The sequence below is a fragment of the Trichechus manatus genome, unplaced genomic scaffold (genome assembly GCF_000243295.1).
Source record: "Trichechus manatus latirostris isolate Lorelei unplaced genomic scaffold, TriManLat1.0 scaffold00010, whole genome shotgun sequence".
Taxonomy (NCBI): Eukaryota; Metazoa; Chordata; class Mammalia; order Sirenia; family Trichechidae; genus Trichechus; species Trichechus manatus.
In genome coordinates, this window is record NW_004443946.1 from 25,290,049 (window position 1) to 25,314,151 (window position 24,103).

At 43.6% G+C, this 24,103-nt stretch overlaps 1 protein-coding gene across 2 annotated transcripts in view; it reads left to right on the forward strand.

Moving 5' to 3' along the window:
• RGS6 (regulator of G protein signaling 6) overlaps positions 1 to 24,103 on the forward strand; it is a 598,382-nt gene that overhangs the window by 572,800 nt on the left and 1,479 nt on the right. The window contains exons 14-15 of one of the 2 annotated variants that reach the window (XM_012560055.2): positions 1,540 to 1,726; positions 21,693 to 21,782. In XM_012560055.2, the coding sequence (XP_012415509.1) occupies positions 1,540 to 1,726; positions 21,693 to 21,782 (277 nt within the window). Of the gene's footprint in view, positions 1 to 1,539; positions 1,727 to 21,692; positions 21,964 to 24,103 lie in introns of those variants that run through there. The other variant, XM_023726339.1, reaches the window with a different exon arrangement.

Here is a 24,103-nt window from a genome sequence, read left to right on the forward strand (position 1 = left end):
AGGGGACCACTGAGTGGCACCTTTGGGCCATGCATTTGGCTCCAAAAACATTTCTTTGAACAGCAACAGAAAAACATGCTTAATACTTGTTTTAAAAAAACAAGTATATCTCAATTTAGGTGAAATTCCACGACAGGTTGAATACACTTTCCCCCATGTCGTCATTGAGCTTTTCTTGTCCCTGCCCTTTCACTGTGATTCCCGAGGCGGTGGAAACCACACAGCCCAGGGACCTGTATTCATAACTCATTGATGGGGAACTGGCTTGCCCCATTCTCAGGGCAAAAGGTGTGCCACCCAGACCTGGGTCCTGCTGAAAGCCTTCCCTCCCCAGGATGGCCTTGGGAGTCATCCTCAGAACCTGGGATGCTGTTGTCCAAGCTTCAGCTCTGGTTGCTGCTGCTCTCAGCAGAAAAAAGCTCACACCCAGTCCTCCCAACAGCTGCAGTGATGCTGATGCTGAGAGATTAACCCACCAGTTGCCATGGAGTTGATCCTGACTCGTGGCAACCCCATGTGTGTCAGAGTAGAACTGTGCTCCATAGAGTTTTCAATGGCTGTTTTTTTGGATGTAGATTGCCAGGCTTTTCTTCCAAGGTGCCCCTGGTAGACTCGAATCACCAACCTTTTGGTTAGCAGCCAATTGTGTTAACCGTTGGCACCACCCAGGGACTCTGTGGAGGATTAGTGAAAGGCAAATACAGAAGTGAGTGAGAGATTTTTCTCCCTGGTGCTGCCTAGAGACTCTTTCAGCAGAGAGCTCTTCATGTATGCTCCTTCAGCTTTATTCCAGATGAGCCCATCTTCAATCCTACAGCCATTTATTGAGCACCTACCGTATGCCAAGCACCTTGTTGAGCACTCATGTGAACTCTCACGTGTCAGCTCAGTTTCTCCATCGATCACGTGAATGGCTGGTTCATTCCAGCTCAAACACTCCATTGCGGGATTCTTTCTGTCTGCGTATTTGGCCTTTCCTTCATTTTGACACCTGTAACTGATCCCAGCCAGATTTGACAAAGGCATTCACATTGTGTAATGGAAGAGGGGCATGTATGTAGATCAGTGGGTCCCAACCAGGGGGGAGTTTGCCCTACCCCAGGGGACATTTGACAATGTCTGGAGACATTTTTGGTTGTTACAACTGGAGCATGCTCTGGCATCTAGTGAGTTGAGTCCAGGAATGCTGCTAAACATCCTACAATGTACAAGGCAGCCCCCACAACAAAGAATTATCCAGCCCCAAATGGCAATAGTGCTGAGGTTGAAAAACCTTGATATAGATTGAAAGAAGTATCTTTTTGGTCACAGAAGCACACTGGTATCTTAATGTGCACTTTTCACTTCTCCACAATAGTGGAACACCCTTTGTATTTTTAGCAACCGCATGGTCATTGTGATCCATGAGTAGCATCAGGGCAGGCTGGGGCTGGCGTGACAGCAGAATGAGTTTCCTGGAATATCAGTTCTGGGACCCAACTCTAGCAGAGTCTAGATACGGAGCCCCTGGAACCACTTGTGTTTATGCTTCCACTTCAGGTTCTGGTTGGCTGTCCAAGATCTTAAGAAGCAACCCCTACAGGATGTGTTCAAGAGGGTGGAAGAAATCTGGCAAGAATTTCTGGCTCCAGGGGCCCAAAGTGCAATCAACCTGGATTCTCACAGCTATGAGATAACCAGTCAAAACGTCAAAGATGGAGGGAGATACACGTTTGAAGATGCACAGGTTTGCTTATTTACTCAAACGGTTCTGTCATCGAGTGTTCATTTGCCCCACTCCACCACCCAACCCTTTAAGGTGAGTCTCAGGCATTCTGGATAGTTAGAATCTTAGCATTTCTTATTATACGACCATCACTGGAAACTATTCCGGGTAGGTTCACGATGAAATCTAGAATTATTTTCCTGGATTAGTGACATTGTTATACTTCAGAAATACAGAATTTACAGTTATTTGCTTTATTCTTTCCAGGGAAATCTCAGTGTTTTACAAAATCTGAGGTCGTATAATAAGTTAGTAGTAAAATCTGAGAACCATAACACAGAATCCATTAAGTAGGTATAATGAGCTGGTAGGACCATGAGTCAAACCCACATCTGACTAACTCCGAAGCCCACGCTCATAACCCCTACTCTACCCTGCTTCTATAGTGATTTCCAACCATACTGGTAATATTTTTTGAGCACCTCTATATGTCAGATCCTTTCCTATGTGATGAGATACCACAAAGAACAGAAAAAAGTACCTGCCCCCAAGGAGTTTGCAGGCTAGTTGGGGAGACAGACAAGTAAACAGGCCATTTCCAACAGTATGAGAAGTGCCCCAATGGGGCGAACTCTAGGGTTAAAGGAAGCCCACAGGGGGGACTTCTAACCCTGTAAGGTACAATTAGAATACATGCTGGTGAGGCTGGAAAAAGAAACAGAAACCACATAAGCTACCCTAAATAACGGACTTTATCCTCAGGGCCGGGAGATGCCATTTTTAAAGATAAGCATCACATCAGAGTTTCTTACTTCCTGGTCCCTAATTTTTATTTCCTCCCACCACCCCATACTCAGTGAGAAGGCTTGAGGTTTCTCTCTTGTCTCCCCAACTCTGCTCTTTGTTTCTCTGACCCCTGGGACTCCCAGTAGAGAATTTGGGTAGTTTATCTTCCCACACATATTATCATCTAATTTAGGAAGCTCCATGGAGCTGCACTGATGGAAATAATGGCATGGGGACACAACTAGTGTCCCTCATCATCTTAATTTGCCTTGTCATTTGCTCAGAACTGCAGAATGGAAACACCTCCCAACCTCAACACCATAACTATCTTCTTTCTTCCTGACCATGAACTTCATCAAATGCCTTTGCCAGGCAGGTTTGGTTCTATAGAATTCCAGTGTCCTTGCCCTATGAAATCAAGAGTCCCTCACCCTTTGCAGCTTCCAGACAAGGTATTTGTGTCGTGAGAAATCTTTTTTTTTTTTTTAACACATTTTTGTATGCTTATGTATATCTGCTCCCAAATGCCATATTGGCATAGCCCAGCAGGGAGGGTGATTGAGATGCTCCATGGCGTTCCCGAGATGGATGATCGGAAGCACGAAGCTCAACTCTCCATTATGCATGAAACATAAGAAAAGGGATATTTGTCAGAACCATGATGCAGCCAGGACAATATTATTACTTTGAAAATGACATCAGGAGGAATTTATTTTAATCCTTTCTCCTGGAAACTTTTAAACATATGGAAAAGTAAAAAGAACGTGGAACAACAAACTCTTACCTACCTTCATCCAGCCTCAGCAATCATCAATCCATGACTAATCTTGTTTTTTCTGTGTCCCCACCTACTTTTTCACCTACCACTAGATTATTTTAAAGCAAATCCAAGACATTATATCATTTCATCTGTAGATATTTAGGTATGTATCTCTAAAAGATAGTGAGCCTTTTTTGTTAACATTATCATAGTATATTATCACACATTAACAAATTAGCAATAATCTCTCAATACATCAGATATCTAGGCAAATGTTCAAATTTTTAATGGTGTCATAAATGCCTTTATCTCCCCTCTTTTTAAAAAAAAAAAAGAAATTAGAATCCAAATGAGGCCCATACATGCAATTTTTTAAGTGTCCTTTCATCTACAGTTTCCCTTTACCCCACTTTATAATTTATCTGATAAAGAAATCAGATTCTTCGTCCTGTAGAGATTCTCACAGTCTGGATGTTTCTGATTATAGCCCTGTGGTTCTGTTTAACATATCCTTCTATTTTGACCTAGATGTTTAATCAGAATTAGGTTTAAATTTTGTGGGCAAGATTGCTTCATAGATTATGTTGGGTTCTCCTGTTAGAAGATGTGTAGTATGTGGCACTCTTTTTTTCTGATTTTAGTAGTCACTGATATTTATTGCCTAGATCCATTAGTTAGTTACCAAACCAAAACCATACCCATTACTGTCAAGTCAATTCCGACTTACAGTGACCCTAAGGACAGAGTAGAACTGCCCTATAGGGTTTGCAAGGCTGTAATCTTCAAGGAAGCAGACTGCCACATCTTCCTGCCACAGAGCAGCTAGTGGATTCGAACCACCAACCTTTCAATTAGCAGCTGAGTGCTTAACCACTATACTACCGGGGCTCCTCATTATTACTTGTTGTTGTTAGGTGCCATCGAGTCGGTCCCAACTCATAGCAACTCTATGTACAACAGAACAAAACACTGCCCTGTCCTGCACCATCCTCACAATCATTGTTATACTTGAGCCCATTGTTGCAGCCACTGTATCAATCCATCTCGTTGAGGGCCTTCCTCTTTTTCACTGATCCTCTATTTTACCAAGCATGATGTCCTTCTCCAGGGACTGGTCCCTCCTGGAAACATGTCCGAAATACATGAGATGAAGTCTTGCTATCCTTGCTTCTAAGGAAGATTCTGGCTGTGCTTCTTCCAAGATAGGTTTGTTTGTTCTTCTGGCAGTCCATGGTATATTCAATATTCTTGGTCAACACCATAATTCAAAGGCGTCAGTTCTTCTTCAGTCTTCCTTATTCATTGTCCAAATTTTATATGCATGTGAGGTGATTGAAAATGGCTTGGGTCAAGAGCACCTTAGTCCTCAAAGTGACATCTTTGCTTTTTAAGACTTTAGAGAGGTCTTGTGCAGCAGATTTGCCCAATACAATACATCGTTTGATTTCTTGACTGCTGCTTCCATGGGTGTTGATTGTAGATCCAAATAAAAGGAAATCCTTGACAACTTCAATATTTCCTGCATTTATTGTGATGTTGCTTTTTGGTCTAATTGTGAGGATTTTTGTTTTCTTTATGTTGAGGTTCAACCCATGCTGAAGGCTTTGATCTTCATCAGTAAGTGCTTCAAGTCCTCTTCATTTTCAGCAAGACAGATTGTGTCACCTGCATATCAAAGATTGTTCTCCAATCCTGATGCTGGGTTCTTCTTCATCTACTCCAGCTTCTCGGATTATTTGCTCAGCATACAGATTGAATAAATATGGTGAAAGGATACATCCCTGACACACACCTTTCCTGATTTTAAACCGTGCAGTATCCCCTTGTTCTGTTGGAATGACTGCCTCTTGGTCTATGTACATGTCCCGCACGAGCACAATTAAGTGTTCTGGAATTTCCATTCTTCACATTGTTAACCATACTTTGTTATGATCCATACAGTTGAATGCCTTTGTATAGTCAATAAAACACAGGTAAAGATCTTTCTGGTATTCTCTGCTTTCAGGCAGGATCCATCTGACATAAACAATGATATCCCTCATTCCACATCCTCTTCTGAATCTGGCTTGAACTTGTGATAGTTCCTTGTCGATGTTCTGCTGCAACTGCTTTTGAATGATCTTCAGCAAAATTTTACTTGTGTGTGATATTAATGATATTGTTCAGTAATTTACACATTTTGTTTGATCACCTTTCTTTGGAATAGGCACAAATATGAATCTATTCAAGTTGGTTGGCCAGAAAGCTGTCTTCCAAATTTCTTGACATAGATGAGTGAGCACCTCTGGTACTACCTCCCTTTATTGAAACATTTCAATTGGTATTCCATCAATTCCTGGAGCCTTGTTTTTCGCCATCCCCTTCAGTGCAGCTTGGACTTCTTCCTTCAGTACCATCAGTTCTTGATCGTATGCTACCTCCTGAAATGGCTGAACATTGACCAATTCTTTTTAGTACAGTGACTCTGTGTATTTCTTCCATCTTCTTTTGATGCTTCCTGTGTCGTTCAATATTTTCCCCATAGAGTCCTTCAATATTGCAACTTGAGGCTTGAATCTTTTCTTCAGTTCTTTTAGCTTGAGAAATGCCAAGCATATTCTTCCCCTTTGGTTTTCTTTGTACATTTCATTATAATACTTTACTTTGTCTTCTCAAGCTGCCTTTGAAATCTTCTGTTCAGCTCTTTTCCTTCATCATTTCTTCCTTTCACTTGAGCTACTCGGCGTTCAAGAAAAAATTTTAGAGTCTCTTCTGACATCCATTGTGGTCTTTTCTTTCTTTCCTGTCTTTCTAATGACCTTTTGCTTTCTTCATCTGTGATGTCTTTGATGTCATTCCACAACTCCTCTCGTCTTCAGTCATTAGTGTTCAATGTGTCAAATCTATTCTTGAGGTGGTCTCTAAATTCAGGTGGGATATACTCAAGGTTGTACTTTGGCTCTCGTGGACTTATTCTAATTTTCTTCAGCTTCAACTTGAACTTGCATATGAACAATTGATGGTCTGTACCACATTCAGCCCCGGCTTTGTTCTGACTGATGATATTGAGCTTCTCCATCATCTCTTTCCACAGATGTAGTCGATTTGATTCCTGTGTATTCCATCTGGCGAGGTCCACGTGTATAGTCACTATTTATGTTGTTCAAAAAAGGTATTTGCAATGAAGAAGTCGTTGGTCTTGCAAAATTCTATCATATGATCTCCTACATCATTTCTATCACCAAGGCTGTATTTTCCAACTACCAATCCTTTATTATTAATTAAACCAAACCAAACCCATTGCCATCAAGTCAATTCTAACTCATAGCAACCCTATAGGACAGGGTAGAACTGCCCTATAGGATTTCCAAGAAGTGGCTAGTAGATTTGAACTGCCAACCTTTTGGTTAGCAGCCACGCTCTTAACCACTACACCACCAGGGCTCCTTATTTTAATTAGTTGCAAAATGGTGAAGTTCTAATTTTATCATTCCTTCTTCACTGATCAGCTGGAATGCTTCCCTAAAAAAGAAACTTCCTCTCATCTACTATTTGATTACCTGGTAGTACAGTATATATAGGAAAGGCAAGACAAGTGGTTGATTCTTTCCCTTTATTTGCAAGTTTTCAAAATAATGAGTTAGCTGCCTAGAATCTTCCAATGGTGACCAATTAGCCTTTTTTGTTTTTTAGTATCTTTGTGAACTCATTGATTTAAACAGATTTGATGTGTTTCAATCCATTTCGATTATCACTTTTATTGATACTGAAAGTATGATATCTCTGGCTGGTGGGAACTTATTTATGTTGGTTCTTTCTGCCATGACCCTGGTAGTCTTTGATAATACCCAAATAGCAAGGAAGCTAAGATGTTCCAGGCCCTGCCCTAGACCTGGAATCAGCCATTTCTCCCAAGATCACTGGTTACTCTTAGTGGAAAATGGTTTTTAGAGACCACAGTCTGGACACTTAGGGGTGTTCATTGTTCCTGGGTTCGTCGTTGTTTCTGGACCTTTTAGTGGACAGAGCTAGGAAATATGTTGTTATTGTTTATAAGAATGAGTTTATATTGATACTTTCCATTTAAATTCAGAACTACAGGAGTGTCTTAGGCTGAGTTCTCTAGAGAAACAAAACCAGTAAAGCATATAAGTATTTATATAGAGAGATTTATATAAAGGAAATGGCTCACGTGGTTGTAAAGGCTGCAATGTCCCAAATCCATGGGTCAGGCTTGAGGCTTCTCCTGATTCACGTAGCAACAGGGGCTGGTAAACCCAGAATCAGCAAGTCAGACAGCAGGGCCCTTGCTCACAGGCTGTGAAGACCGACAGATCCTAAGGTTGGTAGGCAAGACTGCTGGTAAGCTGCTAGCTCAAGTCCCAAGATCTGGAGGTCCAACCAACTGAAGCCAGCTGCAGGATCCAGAGTGAGCAAAAGCTCACAATCCTTGCCTGAATGTCCACGTATATTCGATGCAGGCGACACGCCCAAGGAAACTCCCTTTCAACGGTTTGGCTACTCATGTGGATCCCATCATGGAGGTGATCACATTATATCAAATCTCATCATGGAAGTGATCACATCATCATATGACTGCCAAACTACATCATAAGTGCCAAACCACTGAGAATCATGGCCCAGTCAAGTTGACACACAACCCTAACGATCACAGGGGGATTTTATTTAATCTCTTATTCTACATCTGTGTCTCCATTTTTCATGCTGAGAATCCTGGTTCTCAAGGACAATATAGATGGTGGCATTAGTACCTTATATAATTACTCATTTGCTTTATCCTGCATTACCACAGAGTCTCAAAATTGCAATGCCAACACTAACAGCAACGATGTTTACTGCCTAGTTCTTTTATTGAACTAGGAAACACCATGGCCCTAGTATGTTCAGTCAACTGGTCCTCTCTTTTTGGACATTCATGTTGTTTGTAATTCAAGAAAGATTTGATGGAAGAACTTGGGAAGTCAATATGTTGTGCCTTGACAAGTTTCTGAACACACCACATTCATTAGTTATGATGCTCTGCCATTTTTCAGGTACTTTAAAATATTTTATATCTCATTTACACAGCCACCTTGTGAGCTAGACCAGACATGAGGGCATCCTAAACAGCTCCAATTTCAATATCTGTTAAGATTAGTCTTCCACAAATTCAAATACAACAACTCTTCCTAAATCAATTCCTGTTTTCAGCCTATTCCCTTTTTCACTTAACTGTGTTTCTACCATAAATATATAAAGTGCTTCTTACTAGTAGTATGAGCTTGGACAATTTACTTAAACTTCCAGAGTCTTCTTTTCCTCATATGTGGAACGGAAATACAATGATACTTAAGCATATGGGTGGACTGGGGATTCGGTGAAATGAAGTATGTAAACAACTAACTCAGTGTCTGGCTTTAAAAATGCCCTGGAACAGGCATCTGACCTCTTCTAACTTCACAAGAGGAGAGGAGAATCAAGATCAACAGCCCAAGGCTGATTCCTGTGAGGTGGAGATCAGACATGCCTCCTCTCTACACCATCTTTATCAGTTCTGACACCAACCATTCCACCCACAGCTCTGGCTACTTCTCTGCTGAGTTCGATAATTCATTACAATAGCCACACAAAACTCAGACAGTATTCATGATTTTGGAGTTTATTAGGGAAGTAGCAGGTTACCATTCAGGTTCAGGAACATTCAGGATATAGTTCTTCAATCAGGACAGCCTCTTCTCAGCCATGCCTGCAGGCATGCCTGTCTCTGGCCCCTCAGCCTCTGCCCTGCTTGTGCAAGTGTTCCAAAGCTCTTTTAGCTCTGCCGATAAATGCCCTAAGGCACCCCACTCCACCAGGAAGTCTCCTGCCCAGAGGCACTCAACTTTCTCACTCTGTGGACCAGGCTGTCTCCTGCTGGGCTCCTGGTTCTGCTGTTGCCTTTTCTCTGCCCCTGCTCCTCACCATCTTTGGTGTTACAGTTCTGTCTCTCTCCATCTCCTGGTTCCAGGAGCTTCTTAGTGCAAGGATCCCAGATCCGAAAGACATGCTCCACTCCTGGCTCTTCTTTCTTGGTGGTGGTGAGATCCTCTCCTCCTGCCTCTGGAATGGCGTTTTAAGCCTAGCGGGATGACAAAACTGACCAATCCCTTTGTTAGGGTTCCATAATTTGCATAGTCCCACTCAATCATTGTGTGTGAGTCACAAAGACTATGGCTAGAAGGACTATGTTAAGTAATTCATTGCACGACATTTGCTCACAGTAAGACACAGAAAATTTTATGGTAAATATTTACTATTTCATTTTCTTAATGTCATTAATATTATTTTTTATACTTGTTTGCTTGATGTATGTAGTGAAAAAAATCAGACTGCATGCAATCTTAGCACCTAGAGATAAGTCCTATTTTGGTGTATTTTCTTCCTCAATTTATGTATATTTGTACATACGTAACTAATCTGCCTTTTAACCCTAAACCAGGTTGGCAAACTCTTTCTGTAAAGGGTCTTATAATATAGATTTTAGGCTTTGTGGTTATATGGTCCCTGTCACAACTTCTCAATTCTGCCATACAAAAGCACCTACAACATAACAAAGTCACAGTGTAAGCAGTGTAAATGAATGAGTGTGGCTATGTTCCAGTAAAACTTTATTTATGGACACAGATTTGAATTTAATATGATTTTCACAAAATATTCTTTTGATTTTTTTCAACTATTTAAAAATGCAAAATTCAGGGTTTTGAATTGATTCATTCCAGTTCAAACCCCTGCTGAGAAGTTTGCGTTTCCATCCCAGATATACTAAATCAGAATCTACATTTTAACAAGATCCCCAGGAGATTCTTGCATTTCTAACAAGTTCCCAGGTGATGTTAATGCTGCTGGTTAGGGACCTATTCTGAGAACCACTGGTAGAGCAGTGGTTCTCAAAATTTATTATACATAAGAATCATTTGGGGAATCTTGTTAAAATGTAGATTATGATTTAGTATACCTGGGATGGAAATGGAACTTCTCAGCAGGGGTTTGAAATGGAACAAACTAGTTTGAAGCCCTGGTAAAAACCATTCTCAGCTGGTAACCTGTTACTGCTGAGTCTATTCCAACTTATAGCGACTCTTTAGTGACTCTGTGGACAGAGAAGAACTACCCCATATGGTTTCCAAGGCCATAATCTTTATGGAAACAGATGCGGCACCTTTCTTCCGTGGAGTGGCTGGTGGGTTCAAACTGCTGAACTTTGAGTTAGCAGCCAAGCGCTTAGCCACTGTACCACCAGGGCTCCATTCTTAACTGGTAGAATGTACAAACACAGAGAGTGGACTGAATTTGGACCACGAGTTGTAGTTTGCCAATCCCTAAACTAAACAACATATTGTGAAAATGATGGAAACTTTTCACGAAACCCAGAAAGATACAGTATAGAGTGTTGAGGTTTCAAATAGTTCTGCATCAGGGTTGAGTGTTACAAAGCAGACCAAGAACAGTTGGTGTCATGGTTTGAATTATGTCCCCCCAAAAATGTGTGTATCAGTTTGGCTGGGCCATGATTCCTGGTACTGTGTGATTTTCCTATATGTTGTAAATCCTGCCTCTATGATGTTAATGAGGGAGGATGGGTGGCAGTTGTGTTAGTAAGGCAGGACTGGATCTACAAGATTGGATTGTATCCTGAGGCAATCTCTTGAGATGTAAAAGACAAAAGTGAGCAGTGAGACAGGGGGACCTCATAAACCATCAAGAAAGCAGTGCCAGGAGCAGAGAGCGTCCTTTGGACTGGGGTCCCTGCGCTGAGAAGCTCCTAGTCCAGGGGAACACCGAAGAGAAGAAGGCCGACGGAGAGAAAAAGCCTTCCCCTGGAGTTGACACCCTGAATTTGGACTTTTAGCCTACTTTGACTGTGAGGAAATAAATTTCTCTTCGTTAAAACCATCCACTTGTGGTATTTCTGTTATGGCAGCACTAGATGACTAAGACAATTGGCTACCCACACTGCCTTATCATTCCTGGCAAGCACTCCTTACCTGCAAAATAGGGACAGTTCAGAAGTTTCCACACAAGGAACACGTGCCAAAAGGAGGTTGAGATGCACAGGGAGGTCCCTTAGGAGCCCATGACTGGCAAAGACTTGCACTGGAATCTCTCAACTTGTTGGCCAAGAGTGTGCTGCTCCAATCACACCACCCTGGACCATTAGTGCTGAGGGCTTGGTTGTCATATCAGCACCTAAAGAAACTCTAATTCTCAGAGAGGGACCAAGAGCCAGAGGAACAGGCTCTGATCCTGTCTCCACCATATGCTTTTTCTGGGATTGAACATGTAAGTCCTCTAAATAGGTTCTGCTCGGTTTGCCCATCTGCTGAGTGGGAATGGTGACATCTTTGAGCCCCCCATTGGGACTGGGAGTGCTGAATGTCTTCCTTAGCCCATCACCATGGTTCTCAGAGGTCCACCACTATGGTCAAACTGCGAATAGAAGTATGACCATGTGCCATAAGGTTAGTGCTAGTAGCTTGAGTGAAGGTTCCACCAGATTTATGGATCCATATGAAGTGCCGGCTGGGGGTGGGGTACCGGCTCCCTCCAAGGATTTTATTTATTTATTTTGACTACATGCATTGTTATAGCAAAGTTAATTGCCCATGTTGCTTCCTGTGGAAATATTTCACAAGACACCCTGTCAGCACAAGCCCAGCATTTGCGCTTGTGCTTTCCTGATCCATTTAGCTTCTTCTGAAAATTTGGGCCAAGACCAAATCTTCCATAAAGGTCTGTGGGCTGTGACAATAGCCCTCAGCTATTTGCTGTGTTGTTCCAGTTTCATAGATTTAGCCTTGTGGGGCAGGGGAAGGAACAACATGGAGCATGTTTGTCGTTTTGTTTTGTTTTGTTTTGTTAGAACTCAATTCTTTATGCTAGAGATCAAATTCTCTATTCTCAACTATAAGACATCAGAGAATGTCCCAGGCTTGTCACCCCCACTTGCTATGTGGTTTTAGGCAAGAGCCTTAAACTTGTGTGCCTTAGTTTCCTCGTCTGTAAAATGGAGGTGATGTTTCTATATAGCCCATTAAGGATTGTGAAGAAATTAGATGGGGTAACAGCCCTGAAAATTCTTTGAATACCTGTTGTTATTATTGTTAGCTGCCATCAAGTCAGCTCTGACTCATGGTGACCTTATGTCTAACAGAAAGAAACATTGCCCAGTCCTGTGCCATCTTTGTAATCATTGGTGTGTTTGAGTCCTTTGTGGCTAATGTGTCAATCCATCACATTGAGGGTTTCCCTCGTTTTCATTGGCCCTCTACTTTACCAAAGATGATGTCCTTTTCTAGCCATCATAAGTTAAAAAATGCTGTATAGTTGTGTGAACTCCAAAAATCAATGGCTTTAGTATTTTCTGGGGCCTCATAATTCCAAGCTCAATTAAAAAGTAGTTCTCCCAAAAAGACTTCAGTTCTTGGAAGGGGTTCTTAGGGTGAAAATGCAGGATGTATAGGTGGGAACCAAATTTGGGTGTCTCTGAGTGTCATACTAAGGAATTTGAACTTCTCTTCCTGAAGACAATGGGCTTTGAGCTGGGAAACAACTTCAGGATGACAAAGTTGGAAGAGGGTGAGTCTGGTGGTGGTGGGCAGAGTGGGCTGGAGCAGGAGAGATCTGAATCTCAGGCATGTGATCTAAAGCTTTGCTTGTAGCCCTTGAAAGAGAAAATTAAACCACAGGAAGCATTGAGAACCTAAGCCTTTCTCAGGGCATTTCTCTTTCCTGAGCCTCCACAGGCTTCAGGAGGGAGATAGGAGTCATCTGGCAGCTCAGTGGCTGCTTGGCTTCAATTGAAAATGCCTCGGAGTATCCAAGGATGTTCCAAAGACTGTGTTCCTGGATCCATTTATCATTCGTCCATTTACCCATTCATCCATTTCATGAACATACACTCTCCCATTCAAACTGAGAGACCCTTACCTGTGGGGCTACGAAGTTCTATACTGAGGGGAATTGAAAAAGGATAGAAAGTATGGATTGCTTTTTGCCATCAGGTAGAGCCTGTCTAAGAGCCCATCATTCTTTAAAAACAAAATAAGATAGGCGTAAGAAAGCATTTCATTGAGATTGGATTGGAAATCTGTCCATCAAATGGATTGACAGTTGAACTGGGGAGACCAACCCTGCCTATTGGCTTTGTTTCTGCAGGTGCCCGCCTAGTCTCCCTAATAGTGCCCAAACCCCACTGCTTTCCTGACTCACAGTACCTGTTAAGACTCCCCACTTTATACCTGGAGTGTCTGGGCCTTCCAGCACCTCTGGATTTTATGTTTTCTTAATGGGAGCAGAAATCTGGTATTCTTTATCCTGTATAAGTCCCTATAACACTAAAATAATGCTTTGCACACAGTTGAGATTTTTTAAAAAAAATTTCCTGGACAACTCAGTTTAGAATTATAACACTCTAGACTGTGCCTATCATTAAAAACAAAGGTCGGTGTGTCCCTTGGCTTTCAACTTTGCAGAGTCTTGCCAAGCATCCTTGGGGAGCACACATAGTAGCTAGTCAATAAATACTGATTAAATTAAATGTCTACAATATACCAGTTCAGCACAACTTGGAACACCCACTAAATGCCAGACTTTCTAGGCTCTGGGAATATCGAGATGCCTAGGAGGGCCCCTTCCCTTAAGTAACTTTCAGTCCAAGTTACTGAAATTCAATTCAGCCATTATCAGTGTGTGGATTGATCAAAGAGTAACTTCAAGGCCAGAATGACGTCAGGGTGATGAAAGAGCCGAGAAATAAACCATTAAGTCTGCACCCACCTTGAGTAGACAGAAGCCTCTAGCCAAAAGTTCCTATTATTAAGACCTAAACTTAGATGTTCAAAAGCTGCTTAATTAAGGCATGCAAGCTTTCTGACATTTGTTTTGTTCAAAAGCCAAAGCCCAGTGGAGTACGATTTTATGTTTGCCCCAGATTACTCATAAGTAGAAGTCTTCCTAGCCTGGTGAAGACTATTAATCTTTGTTCCAGTGGTGGAGTTGGTGGCATTGTGTGCCAGTATCACAAGACTGCACCAAGTTTCCTGGCATTAATTCTAGATTGGAGGGCATTTCCTGGTAGATTCCCATGCCAAAGAAGTATTTTAATAAAGAATGCCACAGAACTGCTTGCTCCAGGAGTTACTCATTTTATTCTGTGGGTGGTTTTATTTTAGGGGGATGAAAAGCAGAGGGAGGGATGCATTTTGAAAATAACAAATCTAGTTCTGTTTATTACCATGCAGACTAGTGTTCCCTGGAGAGAAGGTATCACACAATTACATTCCAAAATTTCTTTGTACGTATCTGTTGATGCTTCTGAGCAGATATTTCTCTCACCAAGCCCCATGACCTTGAAGAGGAAAGGAAAACACTTTTCTAAGTTAATTTCCATGGTATTTGGGTAGGTAAAAAGGCAATCTGGCAATTCTGTCTTTGAAGCTACCCTTATCTAAGGGTAAGGATGAAACAGCATCAAAATATTGTGCCCTTTTGGCCAGTTAAATTGAACGTGCTTTTACAGATGAATTGCAGGGTAAAGGCAAATGATCATTTATTCTTACACCCTCTTATGACCTTGAGTGATGCATTATGTAGAAACAAGGGGCCCCATGCCATGCTTAAGAGAACAAAGAAACCCAAATTGGGGCTTCTCATTTAAGATACCCATGACCCTAAGATGATCATCCAAAGCTACCTCCATGAAGAGCAACAAACTACCATTTTTCACTTAAGTGGATGTGTCCATATTGCTGTGGTCTCTTTTCTATTGCTTCTTCTTTGTTTATCAGGCAGGTACTGATTTGTGATCCACTTCAAGTCCTTAACCACCATACAGTACCACCCTCTGTCCTTTTTCAGGATCCAACTTGAAAAAAATTTAGCTAACCATGCTTAAAGTCTGAAGACCTTTGTAGAAGATACAGTGAAACCTGGGAGATCTGGAACTTAATGGGGCTGCCTTGTTTTTCCAGGCATCACAAGTTTTCTGCCTTTGACAGGGTGCAGTCTTACCGCTTTTCTATTGCTCGGTTTAGTGGAAAATATTTGTGTTTTCCTTCTCTGACAGGTTTCCACCTTCCACAGGTTCTGGCTTTCTCAGGTTTTACTGTATGTATGAGTCCTTTGAAAGGTGAGAATGAGGGATCTTCTGGGAGATGGTCTTTGATACAGATTTGCTATTTATGACTTTTTAAGAGTCCCCATCAGCCCTCAGAGCTTTTCCAGATTGAGAACTTGGTTCCAAAGGCTATCTGCAACTTCCTCCACATATGGAAGGTGAGCTGTACATGGCCCGCCTGTTAGGTGAGAAACTAGACAGAGCCTGTGCCACCTCTGGTGCCTTGGTCATTGCCATTGCTGACAGTGGTGGTAGTAAATGGTTCCCAAAAGCAGATGCCCTGAATGCAAATAGAATGGTGAGAAGTGGCTACATCTACAGTAGGATGACTCAGGTTAGGACTGGAGAGGAGGCCCCCAACCTTTCTACTAACTATGAATTGAAGGACTTCATTTGATGTTTCATCTGAGCTCAAGCAGCATTCACTCCCCTTGGAATCCCAACTAAAGGACAATGGAAAGCAGCATGTTGCAGTGGAAAGAGTGTGAGCTCAGCTCTGGGTCACTTAGCTCTGGGTTCAAATCCTGACTCTGTACTTACCTTGAGCAAGCCACCTAATCTTTTAGAGTTTCTATTCTCACCTGTAAAATGGGATTGTTTAAACCTAAGCACAGATTCAGAGTGAATAGCACCAACAACTAAAATAGCACAGCGGTTCTCTGCTCCTAAAGTCTCTCTGCTTCCTTTCTCCCCCTGCCCCCAGGAATCTTCTCATCTTCAGCCTCACCAACATGTCCTTGGAAAGGGCAGTCACAACATGAAGGCCAGTTGTTATTATTACTCTACACGCATGTAGTTTCCATAGTGCTTTCATGGTGTTTTCAATCGCCTCAAATGCTTGTGAAAGCTGGACAATGAATAAGGAAGGCCGAAAGAAGACCTGATGCCTTTGAATTACGGGGTTGACGAAGAATAATGAAAATACTGTGGACTGCCAGAAGAACAAATAAATCTGTCTCGGAAGAAGTATAGCCAGAATGTTCCTTAGAAGCAAGGATGGCGAGACTTCATCTCACATACTTTGGACATGTTATCAGGAGGGACCAGTCCCTGGAGGACCTCATGCTTGGTAAAGCAGAGGGTCAGCGAAAAAGAGGAAGACCCCCAGCGAGATGGATCGACACAGTGGCTGCAACAATGGGCTCAAGCGTAACAATGATTGTGAGGATGGTGCAGGACCAGGCAGTGTTCCGTTCTGTTGTACACAGGGTCACCATCAGTTGGAACCGACTCGACGGCACCTGACAACAACAACAGTGCTGTCACTTACATTTCCTCGTCTAATTGTGTGATGATAGACAGGGCTAGAAAAGGGCGGTCAGGACCTGTATCCAAGCCTTTGACTTCTAGCCCAGTCCCCTTTCCATCACTCCATACAGCAACACCACACTCTGTCCCACAGCCCTGTCTTCCTTCAGAGGACTACAAGGCACCCAACAGTTGCCAAATCTGTTATTCCAGGAAGCTTGGGTATGGAGGGCAGAGATGAGGCACATACACCTGCAAAAAGAAAAATAGGGCACTTGTAAATCACAAGAAGGGCCCTTGGCAGCTGTGCAATGCTCCACCTGAGAGGTTTCCCACTCCAGGAGGATATTCCGAAGCTGGAAAATGAGACCTTAGCTGTTTTAGGAATCCACAGCAAAGGGAGGATGTAGAGTGTTCTTAAGTAGTTCAGCTGGTCTGGCATGCTTGTGGCCCAAGGCCCCAGACATTTTCTGATTACCTTCCCCTAACGCTTGTGAGGGTCACTGTGTTTTGTCTAAAAAGGAAGGAGAGTTCCAAAGGAGGACTCTCGCAGCAAAACATTGATTTGTAGCAGATGTAGTTTTGAGACAGCTTGTCCCGCTCGCTCCCTTTAGCTCCCACATGTGTCTCAGACCTGACTGATTCCAGTTGTTCTTGCTTCTGCCTTAGCATCCCAGCCTAGCAGAGCACCTCATCACCAGGGCCCAGGCCCCAGAAGGGGAAATGAAGGGGAAATGTCTCATCAGGTGACATCCCTGTACTATAACTGTCAACCCCTGCAGGGGTGTGATTCCTCCCACTGCTGAGAACTGTGGCTAAGACATTTAGTGCGATTTAGGGCCCTGAGTCTCAATCTGTCAACCTATAGAGAACTCATCCTCCCTGGAGTAGGTGCTCAGGAAGGCAGGCATGAACTCTGGTGGTTCTGCTTGTTCATAGTCAACTCAATCATCTCCTTTTTAAAAAGAAGGGAAGGAGGAGAGGAGAGGAGAGAAGGGAAATCATCTTTTTCTCTATCCCCTTGGGAATTCCCTCTAAGTGGGGACTTGGCTGATTTTACCTGTGGTTCCCTTGTACTTTGCAGATTCTAGGTATACATTTCCCTTAAGACTGGTTGTCTTCAGAACAGGGGAAACAAAACAGAACCCCTCATAAATCAGTAGAGGTCACTGCCAAGAGCTTTGCACACTTGCTGACCCTGGCAGTGATAAACTCACTGTATTTGGGAAATGGCCAAAGACCCTGAGTCCTATCTTCATTCTCATTCCCAGAAAATCTCAGTGCTTCCTTCACCCACCCTTTGTTTACTGTCTTTATGTTTCCTAGACAAAGCTGGCACAGAGGAAGGAACACAGTTCTAAAACTGGGTACATCAAAGCATCCATTTCTCTGCTTGGGGAAGGAGTAGGAGGTCAGGGGAGAGCCCTGCACCCCTAGGCTGTGGGAGAGAGAGTCCCAGGCCAGAGGGAGCTGGAAGCCATGGGCCCTGCAGGGAGCTGGGGGACCTGCAGAGGTTTTCAGATTCTCAGACCTGTGCCTTGAATCTGCTATTATTGCTTTGGTTATTGCTGCTTGGTAGAGTAACTTGAGGAGTCCCTGGTGGCGCAAACAGTTAAGCACATAACTACTAGCTGAAAGGTTGGTGGTTCAAACCCACCCAGAGGTGCCTCAGAAGACAGACCTGGTGATCTACTTCTGAAAGGTCACATCCTTGAAAACTTTGCAGTTCTAGTCTGCACACATGGGGTCGCCATCAGCTGGAGTTGACTTTACAGCAACTGACAACAACAACAGAGTAATTGAGTTTGCAAAAATGATGGTCAAGGGCCAGCAACGGAGTTGGCAGGGTAATACCATCTTGTGCAACCCACCCTCCAGTAGGTAATATTTTTACTCACTTCTTTGTCACCACGTCATCCTTGCCTTGGTTCTAGCTTTAGAGTTGGCAATGTGACATGGGGAGGATGAGAGCAGTACCCAAACTGTTCTTCCAACCCATCTTAACACACCTGGAGAGTGGACCACCACTGTCTCCTGCTCTTCCGTCTTTGCCCCTGGATTGTCCTTCTTCCTGGAGTTGATCAGACTGAGTGATCAGACCCTCCCCAACTACCACAGAATTGGGAAATACGTTTCTCTCTGTCTACTCAGATCTTCCTATCTTTTGGTTTGTAGACCACCATTACCCACCCCTGGCAGGGAGGATGATCCCCAGTTACATCACTTCATAACACCCTGTACTTGAACTTCTTCTCTGTAGCCCTTAGCTCAATTAGCTATGTACATGTTTGTGTAATGTCTGTCTAACTGAACAGAATCTAAGATTTTGACATCAGAGACCTGCTCTGACTTATTCAGGATGTGAACTCAGTGCCTGGCATGTAGTAGGCACTCAATAAATATTTGTTGACTATTATTGTGATTGAATGTTTAGGTATCCACTTTATTGTGCTCTTTTTCGATTGGTAAGTTCTTTCTTATAATGGACCAGACTCTCCTGCCCACAATGAGTTTATAGGAATTAGCTGAATCAAGGATGAAATTAGTTGCCAAGGACAGAAGGGCTGGGCTAGGAGAGGTTTCCTTACTCCTCTTGGGGCAGTAGCACAGTATTTTGTGAGCTATACCTAGAGATTTAGATTCCTATCGGTAGTCAGAAAAAAAGCAGGGACCTGTTGCTATGGATTGGGGTTTGGAAAGAGTCCAGGCATTAGTGACAGGCAACTCCAGATGACTCAGGAGCTACATGGCTCCGTCAGCAAGACAGAAGTGATGCCTGAGACAAGAAGGAGACAGTGGGTCATTTTTACTCTGGATTCGCATTTGTACCTAAGATTTAAATGTTAGAACAATTTAAAGAGACAACAAACGAGAGCAAAGATCAATAGTGTCCTCAGTCTGGGCTCTGAGGCCATCAGGGACAAGCCAAAATGGTCACAGCATGGACTTCCTTTAAGCTGAGTGTAATCCCCAGTCTCCTTCCATATGGAGAGTAGGATCTTGATCCGAACCATAAACCAAACACACGTATTGAGCCTGCAAACTTCCTGAATGTTAAATTCAAATAAGCATACCTGTGAGCCAAGAAACAATGCTGTCATTCAGTAAATTCAACTAACGTTTGACCCTGAGAAAACATATTGTTCCCACCCTCATAGAACTTAAACTAGAGGGGGGTGTATTGTTGTCTTAAAGTTTCAGAAAAACACTTAGGCATATTGACACTAAATCTATTAAATCAGAACACATCTGAACTATCAAAATCATCTCAGAACCAAACCACTATGTAATGTCTCTTGACCCCATGCAGTGTGCTCCTTCCCATTAGTGGGACTACCACCTACTTTTGTATGTATGGGAGCATCTCAGGAAGAATGAAGCTGGTCCCCAAACAAGTCTGCTTGGGGTCCAGCTGAAGATGGAAAGGAGGAGGAGCCACGTGCAGCCAAGATGTTTCTTGCTTTCTGGTTTCACTTTCTCTTGTGGTTGGTAGGGAGAGGATCTTAGCATTGCCCCAGCTTCCTCTGGGACACAGTAGCCATCTGACCAGATAGCTCTAAAATTTGGCCTCCACCTGGCAAGGAAGTCTCTGCCTGCCCCTCCTATGCCCTCTCTGGGAAGTGTAACCAGGAAAGAGATGGATCTTTAATGTCCAGTCCTACCTCTCAGCTGAGCACTCTCTCCTCACTGACCATCTTTCCATCCCCCTGAGCACTGGAGTCCTTGTCTGTCTTCATAGTTTGAAGAACGAGCACACATTGGGGAAGATGCTTCTTCTACCAGGCCAGCACCTAACTGTTAATCTCACCCTCCATAATGAAGGCCCATCTTCCCTCCTAACAGATCCTTCTTTCGAACAGCCAAGCTTTCCCCTGTGGCTAAACAGGATTTCATTTCAACTGCCAAGTTCTCTATTTTAATGGACCAGACTTTTCCTGCCCTTGATGAGGACAGATCTGTTAGGAACAGACCATGTGGCTATAGGAATTAGCTGGAAGTCAAGGGTGAAATTCATTGCCAAGGCCAGAATGCAAATGCCTCTAGGAGCCCAGAAGAGGAGACGGCACAAAGCCACAGCATCTGCCCCTCCTGGATGTAAGCCTCAGGCCTGGTATATTTGCCCACATGCCCCATGATCTGGTTGCCAAGGACAGCCTTCCAGGAAGAGATGATAGCCCTCATATTCAAAGACTGACCCAGTTGCATTGTTGCCTGTGGTTTTTGTTTTTTTTTTAATTAAAGTTTTTATTTTGAGATAACTATAGATTCATATGCCGTTGTAAGAAATAATACAGAGATCCCATGTACCCTTTACCCAGATTCCCCCGATAATATTATCTCACAAAACTATGCTACAGTATCACCACCATAAAACTGTCATTGCTACAATCACTGATATTATTCAGATTTTCCCATTTTTACTAGTACTTGTTTGTGTGTGTATGTATGTGTGAGTGTGTATGTGTTTAGTTCTATGCAATTTTATCACGTGTAAGATACATCAAGATACAGAACTGTTCCATCACCTCAAGAATCCTTCCAGTTGCCTTTTATAACCATACCCACTTCCCTCTTTCCCCTCCTCTACCTCTAGTCCCTGGCAACCCCTAATAGGTTCTCTATTTCTATAATTTGTCATTTCAAGAATGTTATATAAATGGAATCATAGCGTATGTAATCTTTTGGAATTGGCTTTTTTCACTCATCATGATTTCCTTGAGATACATCCAAGCTGTCATGTGTATCAATAGTTCATTAGCTTTTATTCCTGCGCCTGTGGTTTTAATCATTAAGCAATGCTGCACCCCAACATAGCACTAGGGCCCAATTACAAAGCCTTTGGGACATGATCCTCAAGGATGTTTTACCCTAAGAGAGAAAATATGTTTTGTTTGGTGTTTCTGACTCAGGGGGGAGCATATTGCAAGATTTTCTAGGCACATACGAGCATACCCAGGTCACTTTGTTTCTTTCCGAAAACCAGTGGTTGGTTGGTTGTAATTTCCTTCAGCCTTGACTGACAGGTCTTGCTTGTGTCTCTCACCCACTTCCTCCCCCAGGAACACATCTACAAGCTGATGAAGAGTGACAGCTATGCTCGCTTCCTCCGGTCAAATGCTTACCAGGACTTGCTGTTAGCCAAGAAGAAGGTATCTTTGGGAAGGGCAAGCTTGCCTCTCTTAGCACTGTGAACTCTTGCCTGATGCTTGCTGCTGATGTCAAATGGCAAAATCATTCCTTGGGTTTTATTTATTTTCTCCTTTCTTCTGTCTCTTCTGCATCCCCTTCCACTCCAATTGAAAACAATTAGGATGGTCCCCACTCCAGTCCACCCGAAGGTCCTGTCTCCACGTCCCCATTGCCTCCATCTACATGTTCTGCCCATAGAGGGGAGTATGGTCAAATACTAAGGCCACAGTGGCTCAGCGGTGACACTCAGCTAGTCCCTTAGGAAACCAGAGAGCGCCCCTTACTTCAAAGTCCAGCCCCCTCCCCACAGACTTTCTCTCACTGACCATCCCAGGGATGATTGTGAGGCATGGATTGGGGCAGCCTCCTCATTGGACAGAAAAAAAAAAGAAAAAAGTCTTGTAGGTTTCAAGGGGTGATCAGCTCCTGAAGCCACCTTTGGGATTGTTCCCTGCTTGACACCCTCCTTCTTCTCCCTCACCAGCCTGAGAGTGGTAACCCTTTTTTTTTTAACCAAGAAGCAACTATTCCTCCTCCTCTTGGAACTGAGCCATGGTTCCCTGCAGCCCCTTAGAGTCTTAGATTTGGGGGCCCAGTGACCCACAGGATGCAGGTGGCAAGGAGTGATTGAGCAGGGGATGAACACAACGGACTTCTGGGAGGAGGGAAGGGAAAGCCGGGAGGGGCAGGGAGGCCTGGGAGAGGGGAGACAAGAGAGAGGACTCTTGATTCCAGTATGCTTGCAAACCCTCTCACCTTTCAGCTCTGGTCTGAGGCCTGTGTGTGGTTAAGTGTGGCTGTTTACAACAGATTCCACAACTTCGTGCCATGCCACTTAGGAACTCATGCACCCCCTCCTTCTTTCTTCCTAGCCACCCTCCCGCAGCATGTAGTTGTCCATCAACACACTGTCCGTTGGGCTGCCTCCTCATCCACACAGCCCTTCTCTCTGTGTACTGTCGACCTCGTGTGCCAGGATCCTGTCTGCATATATGATTGGTACCACATCACTCCAGAGTCTAGAAGAGCATGTCTGTCCTGCTCTCCTGCCCTTGGGTAGCCCTGAGAAGAGCCCAAATAGTCTGAAAAAGAGAAAGGGACTTCTGAAATGCCTGGGTTGTCAGAAACGCAGCTTTCTTGGGTTGCCTGCATCCCTTCCACAAGGTGTAGCTACTATGATGGGAAGAGTATGAAATCTGACCTCTTGCCACTTCCCTTGCTGAAGGATGTTGGTGGAGGATCTCTGACACCCCCAGAAACAGCTCTGGTGACTGTTTTTTCAAGAACTGGGGGCATGGGAAAGGTTATGGAGACTTTAGATGTCTCCAGCCCAGATCTCATGGGGGAAGGTCAAAGTAAGTTTTCCATAGTTCTTGTAGGCTCAAGACACCTGAACTGCTTACAATTTGGGGAAATTCTGGGCCTGTCTGCACACCTAGAAGAGGAAAAGTCAGAGGCCACTGAGTCTCAGTGTGGATTTGAGCACAAAGGGAAAATGCACAGGAAATGAGGGAGTGGTGCTGAGATATCTGTACTTGCAAGTCCTCCGTGATAAGAGGAAACCTTCTCAGAAGAGGTTACAGGGTGAGGAAGGAACTGACTGCCTTCCTGTGAAAGGTTGCAGAGTTCCTTAGGATGTTCCTCCCAGCCCCCAAATGAGGGGATGTTCTTGGGGCAGAAAGCCCTTGCAGATGACAACACCCTTTCAGATATCAGGAATTAATCTTTTCCAAAGACAGCGACACACGTATTTTCTCCTGCCATTTATTTCTCCCTGAGAGTTCCAGGCATGGACCTGATTTGTATCTCGACACTTCCAGGTATGCCTAGAGTATCTTCTGATTTCAGGGATGGGCTGACCATGGGATATAAGTGTCCAGGTCATAACAGGTATGTGAGACTCACAACCTCCAGCTAAGAGGGGGGTATGAACTGGCCTCATTTTTCTGCTAATAATGGCCCCAGATTGGTCTGGAGACCCAGCTTACTGACTCTTTGTCCCTAATTCATCCACTTTTCTCATCCTGTCAAAGAAAAAGATATTTGCCCCAAAGAACCAGGTTCTCAAGAGGTAGGTGAGCTGGGTTTTGAGGGCTACTCCTGGGACAATTAAGCGGCAATGGCAGTGGTTTTCCAGGGCAGCATGGAAGGCCTGTGCAAAGGCACCAGAACCTGAGAGAGTCAGGCCAACCGCTACCATCTGTGAGCGGCAGCTCGGTAGCCAGGGGACAAGAATTATAGGAACAGAATGCTAGCTCCTGATCTGAGCCAATTGTATGCT